This window comes from Syngnathoides biaculeatus, chromosome 4, assembly GCF_019802595.1.
Source record: "Syngnathoides biaculeatus isolate LvHL_M chromosome 4, ASM1980259v1, whole genome shotgun sequence".
Lineage (NCBI taxonomy): Eukaryota > Metazoa > Chordata > Actinopteri > Syngnathiformes > Syngnathidae > Syngnathoides > Syngnathoides biaculeatus.
This window is the reverse complement of record NC_084643.1, coordinates 28,190,073-28,207,500: the sequence shown is the minus strand read 5'-3', so window position 1 is coordinate 28,207,500 and position 17,428 is coordinate 28,190,073. Positions and strand designations below refer to the sequence as shown.

General features: G+C 39.9%; 1 protein-coding gene across 10 annotated transcripts in view; it reads left to right on the top strand.

The window, feature by feature from the left end:
* Nucleotides 1–13,301, top strand: part of mef2cb (myocyte enhancer factor 2cb) — a 66,117-nt gene extending 52,816 nt beyond the window's left edge. For 7 of the 10 annotated variants that reach the window (XM_061817564.1, XM_061817554.1, XM_061817557.1 and 4 more), the window contains 4 exons: nucleotides 7,504–7,676; nucleotides 9,648–9,777; nucleotides 10,848–10,983; nucleotides 11,923–13,301. In XM_061817564.1, coding sequence (XP_061673548.1) covers nucleotides 7,504–7,676; nucleotides 9,648–9,777; nucleotides 10,848–10,983; nucleotides 11,923–12,274 — 791 coding nt within the window. In that variant the 3' untranslated portion in view covers nucleotides 12,275–13,301. The remainder of the gene's footprint in view (nucleotides 1–7,503; nucleotides 7,677–9,647; nucleotides 9,778–10,847; nucleotides 10,984–11,922) is intronic. The other 3 variants (XM_061817559.1, XM_061817560.1, XM_061817562.1) reach the window with 1 other exon arrangement.
* Nucleotides 13,302–17,428: the final 4,127 nt, after the last annotated feature.

Sequence of the window (17,428 nt, the reverse complement as noted above, 5' to 3'; positions counted from 1 at the left end):
AGATTTTGTCCATGAATTGTTGATGTTAGTGGTGATGAATTTCATCTGGGAATGTTTACCGTGTGTGACACATCCTGCCCCCCTTGAGTTTAGCAATAAAATCATACAAGATGGGGAGGGGCGAGAAATGAAAAGTAATTCCTGATGAGGGGGAAACCTAAGCAATACCGGACTCTTAATACATATATATGTTGTCTTCTGCCATATACGGCTGAGATTTATTTAGATCAAGATCAAATTGTCAATTTGTGAAGCATTACTGTAGTTGTCAACTTAATATTCTTCAATTTTAATGAATGCTTTTTTTTCTCTTGAGTTAATATCATCCAAAAAGCAATTAACTCTTTCATTTGATCAGTACTTATTTTTGTAGCATGGTTGTTTTGCTGAGCAACTTTTCAGGTCTTGAAAGTCATTATTTGCCGGTCAAATTGTAAGGTAAAGTAACTTGTTAAATAGGGCAAGCCCATATAGCACAAACTCATACATTTTTAATCAATGATAAATATAGAACGGTAGTTCTCAAACATTTTACACCAAATCCCACCTAAAAAAAATACTTATATCTCAAAGTATCACGTTCATGTATTCATGGTATCATAGGCCAAATTATTAATAAAAAAAGTGTTTTATCCATAAAATTATGTTTCATATTATTCTAAATCATTGTAACATTTTTCCACATCTTAAACATTACCACTGCTCTTAAATATCTGGGGTGGAAAAAAAATGTTTTTTTTGACAATTAAAATGTCCTAAATCAACTAATTAGTTAAAGTTATTCCAAAATAAATTGTTCTTAAAGTACTCAGAAATGCAAAGTTAAATACAAATAAACTGAACTCGGGCAGTAATTCTTTCATGTACCACTAGAGGGAGCTTGCTACGCCTGTACTCAGAAATATCCATCCATCTATTTTCCGTACCGCTTGTCCTCACAAGAGTCATGGAAGTGCCGGAGTCTATCCGAGCTATCCTCGAGCGATAGGTGGGCTACACCCTGAACTGGTCGCCAGCCAATCGGAGGGCACAGAAAGAAATAAACATTCGCAGTAACATTCACACCAATGGGCAATTTAGAATCTTCAGTCAACCTACTACGCATGTTTTTGGGATGTTGAAGGAAACTGGAGTTGCCAGACAAAACCCACGCAGCCACGGGAAAAACGTGAAGTCGACACACGCGAGGCTAGATTTGGACCTGGATCCTCAGAACTGTGAGGCACCTGTATGAACCACTGCTTCCTACTAAGAAACATTCATCCATGCGTTATCCGAGCCGCTTATCCCTCATAAGGGTCACGGGACTGCTGGAGCCCATCCCAACTATCTCCGAGCGGGATGTAGGGTACACCTTGAACTTGTTGCCAGCCAATCGCAGGGCACATAAAGGAAAACAACCATTTGCACTCACAACCAAAACATAGGGCACTTTAGAGTCACCAATAAATGAATGTTTTGGGGATGTGGGAGGAAACCGGAGTCCCTGGAGAAAATCCCCACTGCAACGGGAAAAACATGCAAACTCCACACAGACGGGGCCGGGACTTGAACCTCGGTACTCAGAACTGTGAGGCTAACTCATTGACCACCCACCCACCCCCCTCACCCTGTGATTCAGAAACATATGTGCACAAATATGTAAAACTTATGTGTCAAAAATTCTCTTAAAAATACATAATTTTCAACTAAAATTAAATAAATAAATAAATAAATAAAGCAAACATTTGGGGAAAATGGAGGACGCTCCAGGGGAACATTGCGGTCGTCTACAACCGATACATTTGTAGTTCTTTGTATCCCCTTACAACCAGATTCTTTACTTCCTCTCCACACATTAACAGCTACCATATGTCTTGTAACCAAATTGATGCAGTGTTTTAGTGTCTAACGATACCCCCAAAAACATCTATATAGCCTACAGAGATTTGAGTGAACCAAGAAACCTATGTAAGCAAATGTAATGTTTTAGCTTCTTTGTGCCAGTAGGTTGGTCCCTCAGGGCATGTCAGGCCCAAGTTTATGGCAAAGAGACCCCCATTTAAAGGGTGAAATTTTATAGCCTCAACATATTTTACAGTGTAAAAATGGAGAGGAGGGGTGGAGGGTTCAGGGTGGTGCCTCAGTGGGACACAGCTGGGCAGCCCCGTCTGGCCCCTAGGGCTCCGTCATCGGGGTCACTGCTTGGTTTCTCTGTCTGGTCACTCGTTGCGCACACGCTCACACACACACACACACACATAAAACAGGGCCGTTTGTTGTGGCGTGTGTTCATTCGACGGCGTATTACAGAGCAACGCTTCCAATGTACTCTTTGTGTCACCGGGGCCAAGGAACAGAGCCGCTCTGTGAGGAGTGTGGCGCGTCGCTCAGCAGCGGCAGCAAAAAACACGCCGTGTAGAGAGAGACTTGTGCAAAACTAAAAGATTCCATTCAAAGGGCCCTTAAATCATATCTAGAGGCAGAGTGGGGGTGCAGGGGGAGATTGTGGGGGTGTGCGGTGATGAATACCCACTGGTGCTTTGAGGCATGTGTGCAAAAGAGAAACAGCAGGGAAACACAGATGGAAGTGTTATGTGAACTTGGACGGTCATTGTAATGATGAGTGAGTCAATGTGAGGTGGCTCAACAGCAATCACGTTATTATTAATTTATATATTTTAACGTTACTCTTCTGCGTACAAGTTTGGATCAGAATTGTACAAATAGCTGTCAGGTGCTTCTTCAGTGCAGCAGTTTCAAGAAAGAAGAGTCGTGTGTTTGTCTGTGTGTGTTTCCACAGATGTCATGGTTCCACTGTCTGTAAAAGAGACATAATGACAGCAAGCTCCCACTTGGGACTTCTATTACCTGGGGTCCCCCTGAAGTGTGGCAGCGTTGTTTAAAAAAAAAAAAATGTTGTTTTGTGCCTACATCCCTAAAGCCTGTTTGTTAAATCCATTGTTCTAATTGTCTCATGGTCTATCTACTATAAAACACATCCGGGTCCTTTCTCAACAAAAATTCATCTTTAATTTTCGTCTGAGTAAAATGGATTTCCCCATAGATTGTATTTTTAAAAATAAAAATACAATCTATGGGGAAATCCATTTGCTGCTTTTTTAAAGACGTGTTAAATTGAAGGAACATCACTAAACGTTAACCCCAAAAAAATTTCATTTCCACCTAAATGATAAAGCACATTAAAAAAAAAACAAGAGCTCCATTTGAATTCAAAGAGAACATTTCTCAGTCTTTATAGATAGTTTTGGAGAGATATATGCTAATTATGATGGTTGTATATTGTAGTGGGATAGAATTATACTCAATTTTACAGATAGCTTTTAGTTTGCTTGTCGTTTCCCCAATGTTATATAAGTTAGCAGTCTTTGTTTGGGGTTCCACATCAACACCCGGGCTGTCCTATCTAGTCAATGGACATGAACTGATGACGCCGGCTCAGATAAGAGGTAAAACGTCTTTTTAAGACTACCGGAATGGTCAACCCATGATCGATTCAATGACCTGAGAATTAAATGACACGTCTGAATGAAAATATCAATGGGAAAGAAATTAGAATTTAAATCTAATCTCAGTCGCATCTCGAGATAATAATTGCGACTGAACTAATATTTACAGGTTTTAAGAAAGCAAATTATGCTCCATTAATAACCTGGCATGTGGGTGAAGTCAGAATCACACATTGTCCTACTTCCAGTCCAGTGCAATGAGGACAGGTTACTGAAAGGCTGAGTCATCATGTCTCCTCCTCTGAAATGTGGGAGAAGTGTGAACGTGTGTGTTTATCGACAGCACATGTTCAAGGTTTCAAATCCTACACTAACTGGAAGACGCCCCCACCCCACCCCCAAAAAAAGACGAGGAACCCGGACCGAGGTCTCCTTTGAGCTCATTATAAAGCCTTAATCTTTGCCAGTTTTGAGGACAACAACTACATTGTGTGTATCTAGCATCTTTTTCTTTCCTACATAACACGTTTGTGCCGCAAAAATATATCCACTTCAAGCCTTAGGTGGCTGGAATATATCCCACTGGGTCGTCGCGTGGCTTTTCCTGACCACACAACTAAGTCACTCTGAAGCGGCCTCGCCAGCGTGAGGCTCTGGTCCACATAGCTGTGAAGTCAGACTTCTAAGAAAAAAAAAAAATGACCTCACTCTTCCACCCCCTCTCTGCGACTTGCACACACTTACTGCTGACAATGAGGCGCTCCAAAGCAGCTACGCCAGTGAACTATCAAAAGGGAAAAAGCGTTTTCGGGGTGTAGGCTTGGTTAGCTAGCTAACTGCGCATCATAATTGCACCGGATAGCGACCGACGGAAACAAAAGCACTCAAGTTCTTATGTAGTAGTTGAGGAGCAACCCATACCCGACCAGCGACATGTGTCCCGTGCGGCTGCTGTATCCATGCCCAAAAGTCCAGGAAAACCAAAATGGTGAAAACCACACAATTGAGTACTACATAGTTCTCAGTCTATGCAAGTTTTCAAGAATTATCTTAAGACATATACTACATCTCTGAATTCACATAACAGGGTTCTTGAGACATGACAGTTTATACATGAGCTCATCCCTTCCACCTAACTGGCTCCAGACTCGGCTGTGATATCACTTCCTCTCCAAGTTGTCTGTTGGAGCCCGTGCCATGCAAAGTCGCTTATAGTGTGTTCGTGGCTCTCGCGGCTCTGTGAGTTGAATCGGAGCATCTGTCACAAAATCAGAGGGGACAGTGAAATAAAATACAGTCATTTGCTGAATGACTTCATAATTTTACTTGTAAAACGCTTTAAGGAGTGGCCTGTTCCACTGGTGATCATCGAGCGGTAATAATTGACTGGACCACGGCCATCTCCACACGATGGCAACGCACAGATGTCCGATTGAAGCCTTACCAACATGAAGTCCGTGTGTCATTCTGACTAACGGTGTATTAATGCGACTCCCCTAGCACGTTTTCATCCCTGCAGAAACACTAAGGCATGGGTTATTTGCTAAAGTGTGTGTATGCATGGCGTCAATGCGTGTTTTAGGAGTGTGTGAGGTCTCATTCATCTATCTCCACATGCACCCACTCCAGCTCACAAAGGGCCAGCCATGAGAATGAGAGAGCAGGAAAGCTGAAGAGGCAGCTGCCACTTTGCTAATGTGAGGATTGAGATAGAACTAAGAGGGTCCCATAGAAAACACACACGTGCATCTATATGCATAGCTCGCTTTTTACTTTCAAACGCACAAAGACACCCCTCTCGCACATTTAGGCCCATCCGCATGAAAACGTGTGTACGGCTAAATATGCATGACACTGTATATTAACAGAATCACATCACACAACGAAGCACCCACACATGAGCTGAGCGTGTGCGCACACGCGCGCGCTAATTCGTTCACTGTCACCGCTTGCGGTCGTTTACTCTTCAAATTGTTCAAATTGTGCTTTTTGAGACTTTTCATTTCCAAACAACAAAAACCTCGCTCTCAAATTAAACAAAGATCAGCAAGGGAAATTGCCCAGGAAGACATCTGCAACTCATTTTCCCCCCGGAGTATATGATTAGGAAATTCATTTATGTCTAACGTATAATTCCTGCCTGTCTTTCAAGTGGGAAAAGTCCACAGTGCGGCCTGTGTTCTAGCCCTTGGAAGAAGGAAGGAGAAGTAAGGGGGGACCAGCTTGTGGGATCGGGTTAGAAACAAAGACTATGTTGCTTGCAGGAATGCTTTCCTCCTATTTTTTTTTTTTTTTTTTGTCTTCATGATATTGCGAGGTTTTCACCACATCGTTTTTCACGAGAGAAAAAAAACGTGTGCTGCACTTGTGTGCTCTTTGCAGAGTTGGTGGCAGCCCCAAGGGAGGGTCTTTGTGTGGAGAAACCACACGAGTTTAGCTCTGATGGCCAAATGATGGGCCCCATCCCTCTGTGGTCTTGCTACCCGTAATTTGATGTTTTTACATGATTCACTGGCTGTTGCTGGGCACATGTAGCCTTAACTGACTGTGACAGAGTTGGAAGAGGAGGTCCACTTTTTCTATCGCCGCCAAGTCGGTGATAGGACCACTCCAGGGTTCTCTGTCAGAGAGTAACGGTTCTATGGCTCATTTAGCCAAATGACTGAAAAGAATGATAGATGTGAAAACCTTGCCAGGTGAAAATAGAATACAGTATTGTGTATTCAAACGAACTTACACTGCAGGATTTTCAACAGTTATTCAACTCTGGAATCTTATTTTACAAGAGTAGTACTTAGTAGCACCTTGACTTCAACACATTCCGTGGGGCCTAGCTGCCGAAATTTGGTCATGAAGATTAACTGAATATTACATGCATCAAGAGTGCTTTTCATCATCATCTTATACCCCAAATAAAATTGCCAACATAAATGTTAATGGTCCAACAAAGAACTCATTCAAAATGGAGCAAATTCATTTTTTATTTGCCACCTAATCTTTTTTGTTTTGTTCATTCACTCTTGGTGGAACTTCACCCTGTCAGTGCCATCATCCTTTACGCATGTGTAATTGTGGTAATTGTAGGGGGGAAAAAAAAGTCATTCCTAAAATTCACTCATCTTTCATATCGCTTATCCTCACTAGGGTTATAGGTGTGCTGCAACCAATCCCAGCGATCTTTGCTCTCACAGTCACATCTACGAGCATTTTTAGAGTCTTCAGTCAACCTAACTAGCAGGTTTCTGGGATGTGGGAGGAAATCAGAGTTCCCGGAGGATTCACGCAGGCAGGCAGGAACATTTAAACTCCACATAGATGAGGCAGGTTTTGAACCCGGGTCCTCAGAAATGTTAGCCAGATGTCTTAACCAGTTCTACATCATGTCGCCAATTCCTGTAATGACATTTTTTTTTTTTTTTAAAAGGGTGGAGTCGGGGCAAGGGTATCCTGGATCAGCCCAAAATGTTATGGGTTCTCCTTTGTGGTATCTTGTGTGTGCATATTGATGTTTTCCAAAACTGCTAACTAACAAAATAAGACTGAAAATGAAAACATAAAATCTTGGGCAGAAGTAATTAGAAGTCTTATTTTTAGCAAACACTTGTTGTTAAATGGAAATTTTGTGCATTAATCCTCACTCCAAACAAATCGCTCCACTAATTTTGGTTGAGTTTATTTTGCCAGTGGGTTTTTGTGTCATCCTGCTGACATCAAGCAGATTTAACAGATAATGATGTCTTTGTTAACAATGCGACACAAGATATATTGTTTGTTTCAAGTTTGACTTTTAAAGTCAAAAGGTATTTTGGCCAATTCTCACGATACCTTCTATGTACATTACTGTGTATATCTTTATATTTTAGGGATTGCTAAGCCACACCAGAAACAGAACGCCAAATAACAAGCATGTCCACTGCCATTTTAAAAATTTTGTTTGACTTTTTGTCAAAAGTGTTTGGTCAAGGCCTTAAAGATGTTGGACTGGGAGGTGCCGACTGAACACTTGTACTTCTTGAATGTTTCTGACTCAACTCTCTTTCTCTTGTTTTCTCAGGAAATGGATATGGCAACCACCGCAACTCCCCCGGTTTGCTGGTCTCTCAGGCCGGCATGAACAAGAACATGCAGGCAAAGTCGCCCCCGCCCATGAATTTAGGCATGAACAACCGCAAACCCGACCTCCGTGTGCTCATCCCGCACGGTGCCAAGAACAACATGCCCTCGATTGTGAGTAAACCCTCTGGTCGCCATTGTCCTACTTCTTGTTTTCCTCCAATCTTGCCTCTTTTTATTTTTTTGCCATTTAAAATGATTTTAACTTGAACTTGCATTTGATCAGGCTATTTTTTTGCAACCCAAATCCGATTTATCAATGATTCTGGAACTTTGTTCGTAATGTACCACTTCAAAATTACTTAGCTCTCCAAAAGCAAAGAAGGTCTAAATATTTATCAGAAACAGGTGGGTGTTTTTACGCATTTTATTTTTTGGCATATACTTTATTACCGTAAGACAATATAATGTAACTGCATGTACAGTATGAACATTAGTACAGATAGATAGATAGATAGATAGATAGATAGATAGATAGATAGATAGATAGATAGATAGATAGATAGATAGATAGATAGATAGATAGATAGATAGATAGATAGATAGATAGATAGATAGATAGACATTAAACTGTACTAAAAATATTGAATTTTGTTTAAATATATTCGATATAAAAGTTGAATGGAAAATATACTTAAAGGTTTTAAAACAAAAGTTTCTTAAACAATAAATGCAAATGTATGGTATTTTGTGTGCTTAAAGGTTAAATACAGCTGCATAATACACTAAAATTAGTGCACTTAATAAAAAAAATATATGTACATTAAAAAGGAAACAACTGTAATGGAGTGGACAAAAACTTTTAAACAGGATGAATGCATACCGTAGCTACAAGCTTCATTCTGTTTGATTGGAATGCACGTTTTATTTGTAAATTATTGTATATTTTGGTTCAATTATTCTTTAGCAATCCTCTAGAGGGACTCTTTGTAGCACTCTTTGACGATCGCTGTGATATATTATACACACTTTCCCATAAAGTTGGGGTCTCTGTTTTCTGAAACAAGTCTCCATTAATCCCTACAGATGCAATAATAACATTAGGTTGACCAAGTTACTCAAGTGGAATCAATTGAAACACCATTTGTCTATATTTCATGTGAGGCGGTTTAAAAAATAAATAAATAGGTTCATTCCAACTTTATGAGCAAGTGTATTTAAGATAATTTTCTTTTGTCAGTATCCATTGTATATTTACTGTAGGTATGTCATAGCCGCATCATCTTTTGAGCCTCACCGAGTGTCCAGTCTTTTCTCACACACATTCTCTAATTGCAATTTCACCCTCCCCTTTAATGCCCTCAGTCTGAGGATGTCGATCTGCTATTGGTAAGTCGTGACAGCCTAAATGTAGAAAATCCCAGCAGCCTCCTCCAAATGCCCCTTAAATTTTTTTTTTTTTTTTTGTCCAATTATTGGAAAAACGGTCGCTTTTTCCTTTTCATTTGTGCTCGCTTTTTGCCGCCACAACCGGGACCATCGCAGGCTGATAATTCAGAATCCGCTTTTGTCCATTTTTGGAACTGAAAAGTGGGCTCACTGTGTTTGGATACATAGTGCCCTCCAGTGTTGTGTGACTGTAACAGCACGTTGACCTGATATTTTACTTTCATTAGTTTCATTAGGAAATTTGTTTCTTCTGCCTTCCACTTTTCTCTGCTCATACGACCACACACACACACACACACACACACAAACACACACTTCCACTGTTTATTACTTTGTTGTTTTATGCTTTCTTTTTTTGCATCAAAGCCCATCTTGCTCACCTTCGCCACAGAAAAGCACGTCACCTTCCTTTGCTATCGCTACCTTGCGTTGCCTTGGAGACAGATGGTGTTACTATAGCGACAGCGAGCCCTCAGTGAGGGTAAATGACAGGGTTGCCTGGGTTCAGCGCGTGTCAGGCAATTGCTTCCCTGCGCAAGTTGGCATCGTATTCATTTCCCCATCAATAAAGGAATGAACAAAACGCTTCTAACTTTCTTGCTTTGATGAGGCTTTGTTGTCTATGAAACACTCTCGAGCCTCTCTCTTTTTTTCCCTCATCTCCTTGTTCTCTGTTTATTGTCTTTCCTGTCACAGAACCAGAGAATAAACAACTCCCAGTCTGCCCAGTCACTGGCCACTCCAGTTGTGTCAGTAGCAACTCCAACTCTGCCAGGACAAGGCATGGGTGGCTACCCGTCGGCCATTTCCACTTCTTATGGTACAGGTATGTACCACAAACCATTACATTTTACCGAAAAATTAATGTGGACTTTGTAATTACATTTTATAACTACATACGTAAAATCTAACCAAAAAAAAAAAAAAACATTTCAATGAATACTCATCTGATAGTGTGACCATTTTTGATTTTATGCAAATAATGCTTTCAGTGAATTTTATACTTGGGAGGTTTTTATAGAGTTCTGGATAAAAAGTTCAAGACCATTGAAAAATTATCAGTTTCTGATATTTTGCTATTTACTGCATGTGTGTATATGTTTGCCTAAAATAATCGATTTTCTTCCATAAACTCTTAACAACATAGCTCCTCCCACATTCCGAATGCAGTACAAATATTGCCATTTACAGCTATTGTACCTCAATTCTCAACACCAAGTGCCACCTAAATACCACTAATAATATTACATTGCTCTCTAAAGTGCCACCATAATAATGAATATTAAAAAACAGTAGTGTAGTAGGGCCATGTTTTCATTTTTTTTTTTTTTTTATGTGACACAGGTTTCATTCCTCAAAATAATCATTTGTATTTTTTAGGCCACTGTAAAATTATGGACAATTTCACCAATTACACTGTTCTTAAATAGAGGAAAATTGAAAATTGTACTTAAACGATTCAATTAAAACAAATAATGTCACAACACAAAAACGGTTCTTAATGAGTAATTGTAACTGTATTGTACTTCGTTACAACTAATACAACTAGTGGCATGCGTGCTACACAGACAATCACTGATTTAGGCCATTTATTTGCAAAAAGAGATAATGAAAAAAAGTTTAAAATATGCCCTTTAGTAAAAACCAAACTATTGTTTTATTTTCTAGCACATTGTATGTTTCAATCAGAGTGCTCTCTATAAATATGATCGGTATAAATGCAGAAAAGGCCCTCCTGGCCCGCTGACGCCAGTCTGGCCTTTAATTCTACTTCACTTTTGGTATGTTGTACAAATTTTAAACAGAAGAGGGTGCTGTTGTTACACAAATGACGAGGGATTTTGGCAACAACTTACTCACGTGCTGTAACTCAATAATCATTTTCTACCTACACAGAGTATTCCCTGAACAGTGCAGACTTGTCCTCACTGTCTGGCTTCAACAGTGGCAGCTCATTGCATTTGGGCTCCATGAGCGGCTGGCAGCAGCAACACCTTCAGAACATGCAGCACTCGGCCCTCGGACAGCTCGGGTGAGTGGACGCAACTCCCCCCCTTTTGAAATGCATGGTTCATCACATAAGAACGATGTCACACCCGATAGCCCGAACAGTGTGTGGTGGTACCTCGACTTGCGAGTTTCTCAAGACAAGAGCCATTGATCAGTTGGTTTTGTTGGGTTGCCTTGAGAGAAAAAAAGTTTAGCTACAAGCATTTGATGCTGACAGCAAACTCAACTCACTTTAGGACAAGCAGCAGTTGACAGAGGTGAACAGTTTCTGTCACTGTAAACATCCAAAAAGACAATTACACATTACGGGGCCTTACTCAGAAATCCATTAGCTTGATGCTAACATATAATGCAAATCACAACAGGAAAGGAATGTCACAACCCATTAACCAATGGACATTTGAATACAAACTATAGTCTACAATAAACAACAGCCAGACTGTGACAATACTCACAGGCATATATTGTTAACACTGCGAAAATAACCAATGTTACTGCAGCTTACTGAGCACTTGTGACCCCTTTTTTATGTGCACTATATCAGTCAGTATGTCTGTTTCACCATGCTCCCTGGTGGCACACACACTAGAAGGAGCCACACGAGATTTTAATCCCCACTAGTATTTGTAAAATACGATAATGTAGAGTTATTTTTCTATTAAAAAGCAAAACCTTTGTTGTTTTTCTGTGGGGCTGGAATGGAATAGCGGCATATCCATTCATTTCAATGGGGAAGGATGATTTGGGACACCAATGTTTTGAGTTGTGAGCATGGTCAGAGAAGAGCTTGAACTTGTAGGTCAAGGCACCACTACACTGCACTGTACTGTACTGCACACCACCCGTTTTTCCAACCTTCACAGCACAAATTTGACACTTCTTGGAGATAAATAAATGCTCTGATGCATGTTTGTGTGCTGTGTGTCTTGTAACACCTTTCGTTTCCTCTTCCTTCCTACAGAAATTGCTCTAGCTCTCACTTATGTCAGGGTTCAAATCTCTCCCTGCCCTCTGCTCAAAGCCTGCACATCAAGTCCGAACCTGTTTCTCCTCCTAGAGATCGCACCAGCAGCACACCGGGGGGCTACGGTGGTGGCGGGGTAGTCCCTCCCCAGAACCCCTCGTCCCGCCAGGACTCGGGACGCTCCCCGGTCGATAGCCTGAGCAGTTGTAGCAGCTCCCACGAAGGAAGCGACCGCGACGAGCACAGGAACGAGTTCCACTCTCCTCTGGGACTGGCCCGGCCCGCCCTGGACGAGCGCGAAAGCCCCTCCATCAAGCGGGTGCGCCTGTCCGAGGGCTGGGCCACATGATAGCGCGGCCCTCTCCCCAACGTAACCAACCCCCACCCCCACCCGCCTCTACGTCATCAACGACAGCCCTCTGTCAATACCACAATCATCTGACAATCCCTCTCAAAAGTCTACAACCATTTTTTTTGTTTTTTTTTTTTGCTGAGTGCGTTCTTATGCTATACATATGACATCACATAAACCGGGGGGCTCTTGTAGATGTCAATTATTGGAGGGAGGGGGGTCTTTTGAATCTGTTTTCAGTTGGGGAACTATGCATTGATTGCAATCGCAAATGCATATATATTTACACAGGTGTACATATATGCATATCGCCAATCACAATAGTCAGGTACTCTGTTTCATACAAGTTCCAATTCACCGCAGAGAATCATCAGTAACTTAAAAAGAAAAAAAAAGAGGCGCATCAACATGAGATTGAGTGCGTGACAAAAACACCTTAAGCACTCGACAAATACGCGTGTGTATAGTGTCAGTTTCATCGCTATGTACCGTCTCCCTTGCAAAAAAAAAACGAAAAAAAAAACAAGTGTGTGTTAACATTAGATAATGTCATGTTGCAGGTTCAACGTATTTATGTAAATAGAGGTCGAAAAGGTGGGGTAAAGAAGTTGCCGGACATTTCAAGATTTATTTACTCGCTAAAGGAAAAGCTAATATGCAACATTTGAAGGACTGTACAGGAGCCCCGACACGTTTGGAACTTTTAGTGTATAAAAAGTGGGGGGTGAGGGAGGTGCGGAGGGAGGACAACCCCAAGTGTAATCGAGAACCCTCTGGATCGAGTATTATTACTATCAGTATTATTAAAGGAAGAAAACAAAAACAAAGAAAAAAACAATTGTACGATACACTTGCTTATATTTTCATATGAAAGGAATACAAAGCAAAGCATTTTTTGTGGCTTTTTGTAGTTTCTATAAGCCAGAATGTGTTTTTGATAGCTTTGCTAATAAGAGAAGGATAGCGCACCCCCACCTTGTTTGGGGGAGGAGGGGGCTTGGGAGCCCTAAGCCATGAAACAAACTGAGATCCAATGCTTTGCTGAACTGTTCTATCTTTGTAGAAGTTTGTTATTAAACGTGTATTTCTAATTATATATATAATAATGGTAATATTAAGAATCTTTAAAAAAAATCTGTGAAATTAACATGCTTGTGTATAGCTTTCTAATATATAAATATCTATAATATTTTTTTTTTGGGTTGTTGGTTTCTTAGTGGAGTTTTTTTTTTTGTTTGTTTGTTTGTTTTTTAAATGTGCAGTTGCACATGTTTGGTTTATTTGGTTTGAGCCCTGAGCAGAGCTGGCGTATTTCCTCCAACCTTTCGGGCTCCGACGCAAGCAGTCAGCGACAAAAGAAGTCCCGCTGACGGCCCAATTCCACATTACCCGACATGCATTTTGATGTATCACATGTTTCATTCTTAACCTTAATTAACTTATTGAACATGACCTTGTTTTCCCCTTTATTCCGCTCGCCACCTCATCCTGTCACGTCCAGACTTGAGCTGCACAATTTTCCCTCCGTGAGCTATTTAAGTAATGAAATTTTGCAAATGGATGTTGAGGAATAATCGCGAATCATCTGCGGACCTAATTTGATTCTATATCTCCACAAGTGAAATTGTTTTCCAGTCAAACATCGTTCACGACAGTTTTGATGGCTACAAAAGGCAAAATGTGATAATCGATCACGATTTTTCCCGATTGATAGCTGTTTTGATTACCCAAGCTAGCCACTTATTGCTGCCTCTGAGTCCTGAATCTGCTGTCATTTAAGTGTTGTGATATTTCAATGTGCATATTTCATGCAGGTTCACTATGTTGTTGTTACTGTACAGTCTGTGCATTCAAAACAGGGGCAGAGCCTCTTTAGCAGTGTTCTTTCGTTTCTTTTTTTTTAATTCAATACAAAAAGGCTGAGAGGGGAAAATAAAAGATGTTTGAGGCGTGTGAGTGGGGAAAAAAAACAAAGCCAGTGGCATTTTTGTGTTGTAAACTTATTTTCACGTTCATTTATTGTTTTCATTTTGCAAGCATTGAAACTACAATAAAAAAAAAGTTCAAATGTACAATTTCTTTCACAGTTCAGTTCCACTCAAATCCTGTTTGTCTTAGCGTCGACGCCAACAGCATTTAGTGCTCTTATTTGTCAGTTTTTGTGTGTGTTCTGCAAAGTGCATGCATTAAAAAGTCACGTGACAGTAATTAGCATCTATTTATGTTCACGGCCATTTTGAGCTCCTGCCAGCATGTCCTGGTGATTCATTCGAGTTGAAAATTACCCAAAGACATGAAGGATATTTATATTTACCTTCTTTTGTTTTCAATGGTTGCATTTCATTTTAGTCATCTGTTGATCAGTTGTTTGTGTTGTAGTTGAGATTAAGAGATTAAAAGTAAATGCTGGTACCTCTAAATGACCCAAGCAGTACTTCAGCCGATGTATTGTGAAGTCACTTTGCAGTGCAAAAGAAACGAGAGAGAGCATCTACCTGTACAGCCTTGTGTAATAGCATATTTATCATCCCTCTGTTCTGGTTTATTTAAATATTGAAGTGGGGGACAGGAGGGGGGTAAAAAGGGATTTTGTTTCTGTTCAATGCTTAGCTCGTCAATCTGTAGTGTGAAATGTAGCTCGTGTCCTCCCAGAGACTCATGGGGCAGCTTTGGAGATGTTTTGTGCAGGATATGAGCGGCTTTCGGCGGCATAAGCTGGCCTTTGTCGCCACGTGAGACTCGAGAAAGTTCACGTGTGTGGAACTCAAGGAGGGAGGGGGGGGGGGGGGCGCGCTGGGACTGGGACCGAGCTGTGTGTGGTGGGATCGCCGAGGACCTGGAACCGTACAAGTCTCCCCCGCTGAGACGCGGTTACATTGTTTGTACTTTGCAGAGATTTCAGTAAACTTACTGGCATTCTTAGTTATCTTCATTGTGACTTGGTGTGACTTCATTGTGTTCGACTCGTTTTTGCCACAGACTCGAAGCGGAAGGACCAAACAAATATTGGGCAACGCTTGAATGGTGACAAATGAATCGGGAAGGACCGCCAGTCAGCGTTTCTCTTTTTTTCTTACAGGGAAAACATTACTAAAAATCCCACATTCAAATAAACACATTTTGATTGACTGTGAAAAGAAAACAAATCCGTTGGCAATCAATAAAGATGAAAAAAATTACAATTTACTGATTTACTGTAACGTCAGTCTTTGTAACATTTCATATCCTCACTGACAACCTACAATACATGATTGTTATTGTTGTTGTTAATTAGCCAGAAAAAAATGGAGGCCTTCAGACTGGGGAAATTCATTCGTTTGATCCTAACAGTTTTAAGGCCTCTCGTGTTCCTAATGTTTTTCCTTTACAGTCAGGTAGATAATAACTACAAAGTCTAGAATGCTTCATCGTCTTTAAATTTAGATATTTGGGTTTTTATTTCCATTTACTTATTTTTTATTTTACGGATTATTTTCATTTGGAATATTCTCACAGAAAATATTCCCAATGTCTTTTTTAAAAATAGTCGGTTTGTTAGCACTCACTTTTGTTGAATTCGTTCCATTTTTTGCATTTCAACCATCTTTTGTGCATTTCATGTACATGAGGTGCTATATAAAGAGCAATAGATACTTTCTTTACTTAACTTGTCTTTTAAAGTGACTTTTTAAACCAACACCATTACCGTACAATGGAAACTCACAACCATTTAATTATTTTTTGTTAAAATAATCACATGTTTTTAAGATAACCAAACGAAATCTACACTGTATGATCATGACTTCTTGGAACGAGGACAAAACAAGTACAATTTAATTTAACGAATACATTTTGCAGTACAAACATTAAAAACATCCGTCAACAAATCAAATCGGACGTATACTTGTGGTTAATAAACTAATTTAGATGTGTGTATAGAGTTATGTTATTCCGATTAAATATTATTCTATATAGGTTCAAATGAGGCAAATGTAAATATTCATAGTCACACTTTGTCAGTTTATTAATACTTTTCTGTGTATTATGCACACAAAGCACGTTAAGTTGAAACAAATGCACTTTTTTTTTCGTTTAAAAAAAGCAGTTATTGAAAAAATAACTCACCTTGCAATTCCCGGGTTTACATACACAAGTTATGTTCCATGCCTCAGAACTGCAAAAATTAAAAGTGCAACGATTATTTACACGTGTTCGAATTCTACTGTAGGAAATCAAATATTTTTAACCAAGTTTGGTTCTAGTCTTGGTGGAGAAGGTGCATAAATCGAACCATGAGCAACTCAACTGAAGCCGCATTTCACTGCCACTTGTTGTTATCCTCCATTTTGCCACTAGATGTCATCATCGGGTCGTGTAGCCGGCTCCCCTTCTTTGTTGAATTTGTGCTGTGCATGCAAGTATGCCAATGGACGTGGAAAGTACATCTCTAGTTTTCAAGTTCGATCACAAACTGCCCCAATTTTAGGACAGTTTGGTACATTTAATGGCCATCCCAACTCACCCAATTTGAGCTAAATTGCTCCAACAATGAATGGGAAGATGCTAATGCGAATGGTTGCGTTATTACATAAGCACAGGAAGAACAATGGGAAGATGCTAATGCTAATCAGCCCATATCTTAACAAGTACAAGGATATAATTACGAGGTCTTCTTCCATGATTATTCTCTCTTTAAGGTGAGTTTTTAATCATATGAAGCCCAGTGTCCATGGTAAAGCTTAACGTTATATACTTAATACATCAGCTCGTCATTAAAGCTAATAGTGAACTTCTTTTAACACAATGTTAGCCTCTATTGTCATCAGGTCCTGTTCTCGTTCCATCAAAAAACAATTCAACGTTGTGGAAAATGTACATTTATTTTCAATTTTAAAAAAGACTTGTGAAAATGGCAATTGACAAAAACAATTGTGATTGGATTTGATCATCCTATTATTTATATACCAAATATTGTGTATAAGGATTGTGACGTATTATTCCAATCTCCATACGTGCCTTAACTAAGGTAAGTGATCTCACACGTCATTTGCCATTTAAGTGTTTTTTCCCCCACATGAAAAGGAGTTGTGTGAACTAACCATTCCATTCTATAACAAATATTTACAAATAAAATGGGAAGCTACATTTTCTTTAATTATTTCTATAGAAATG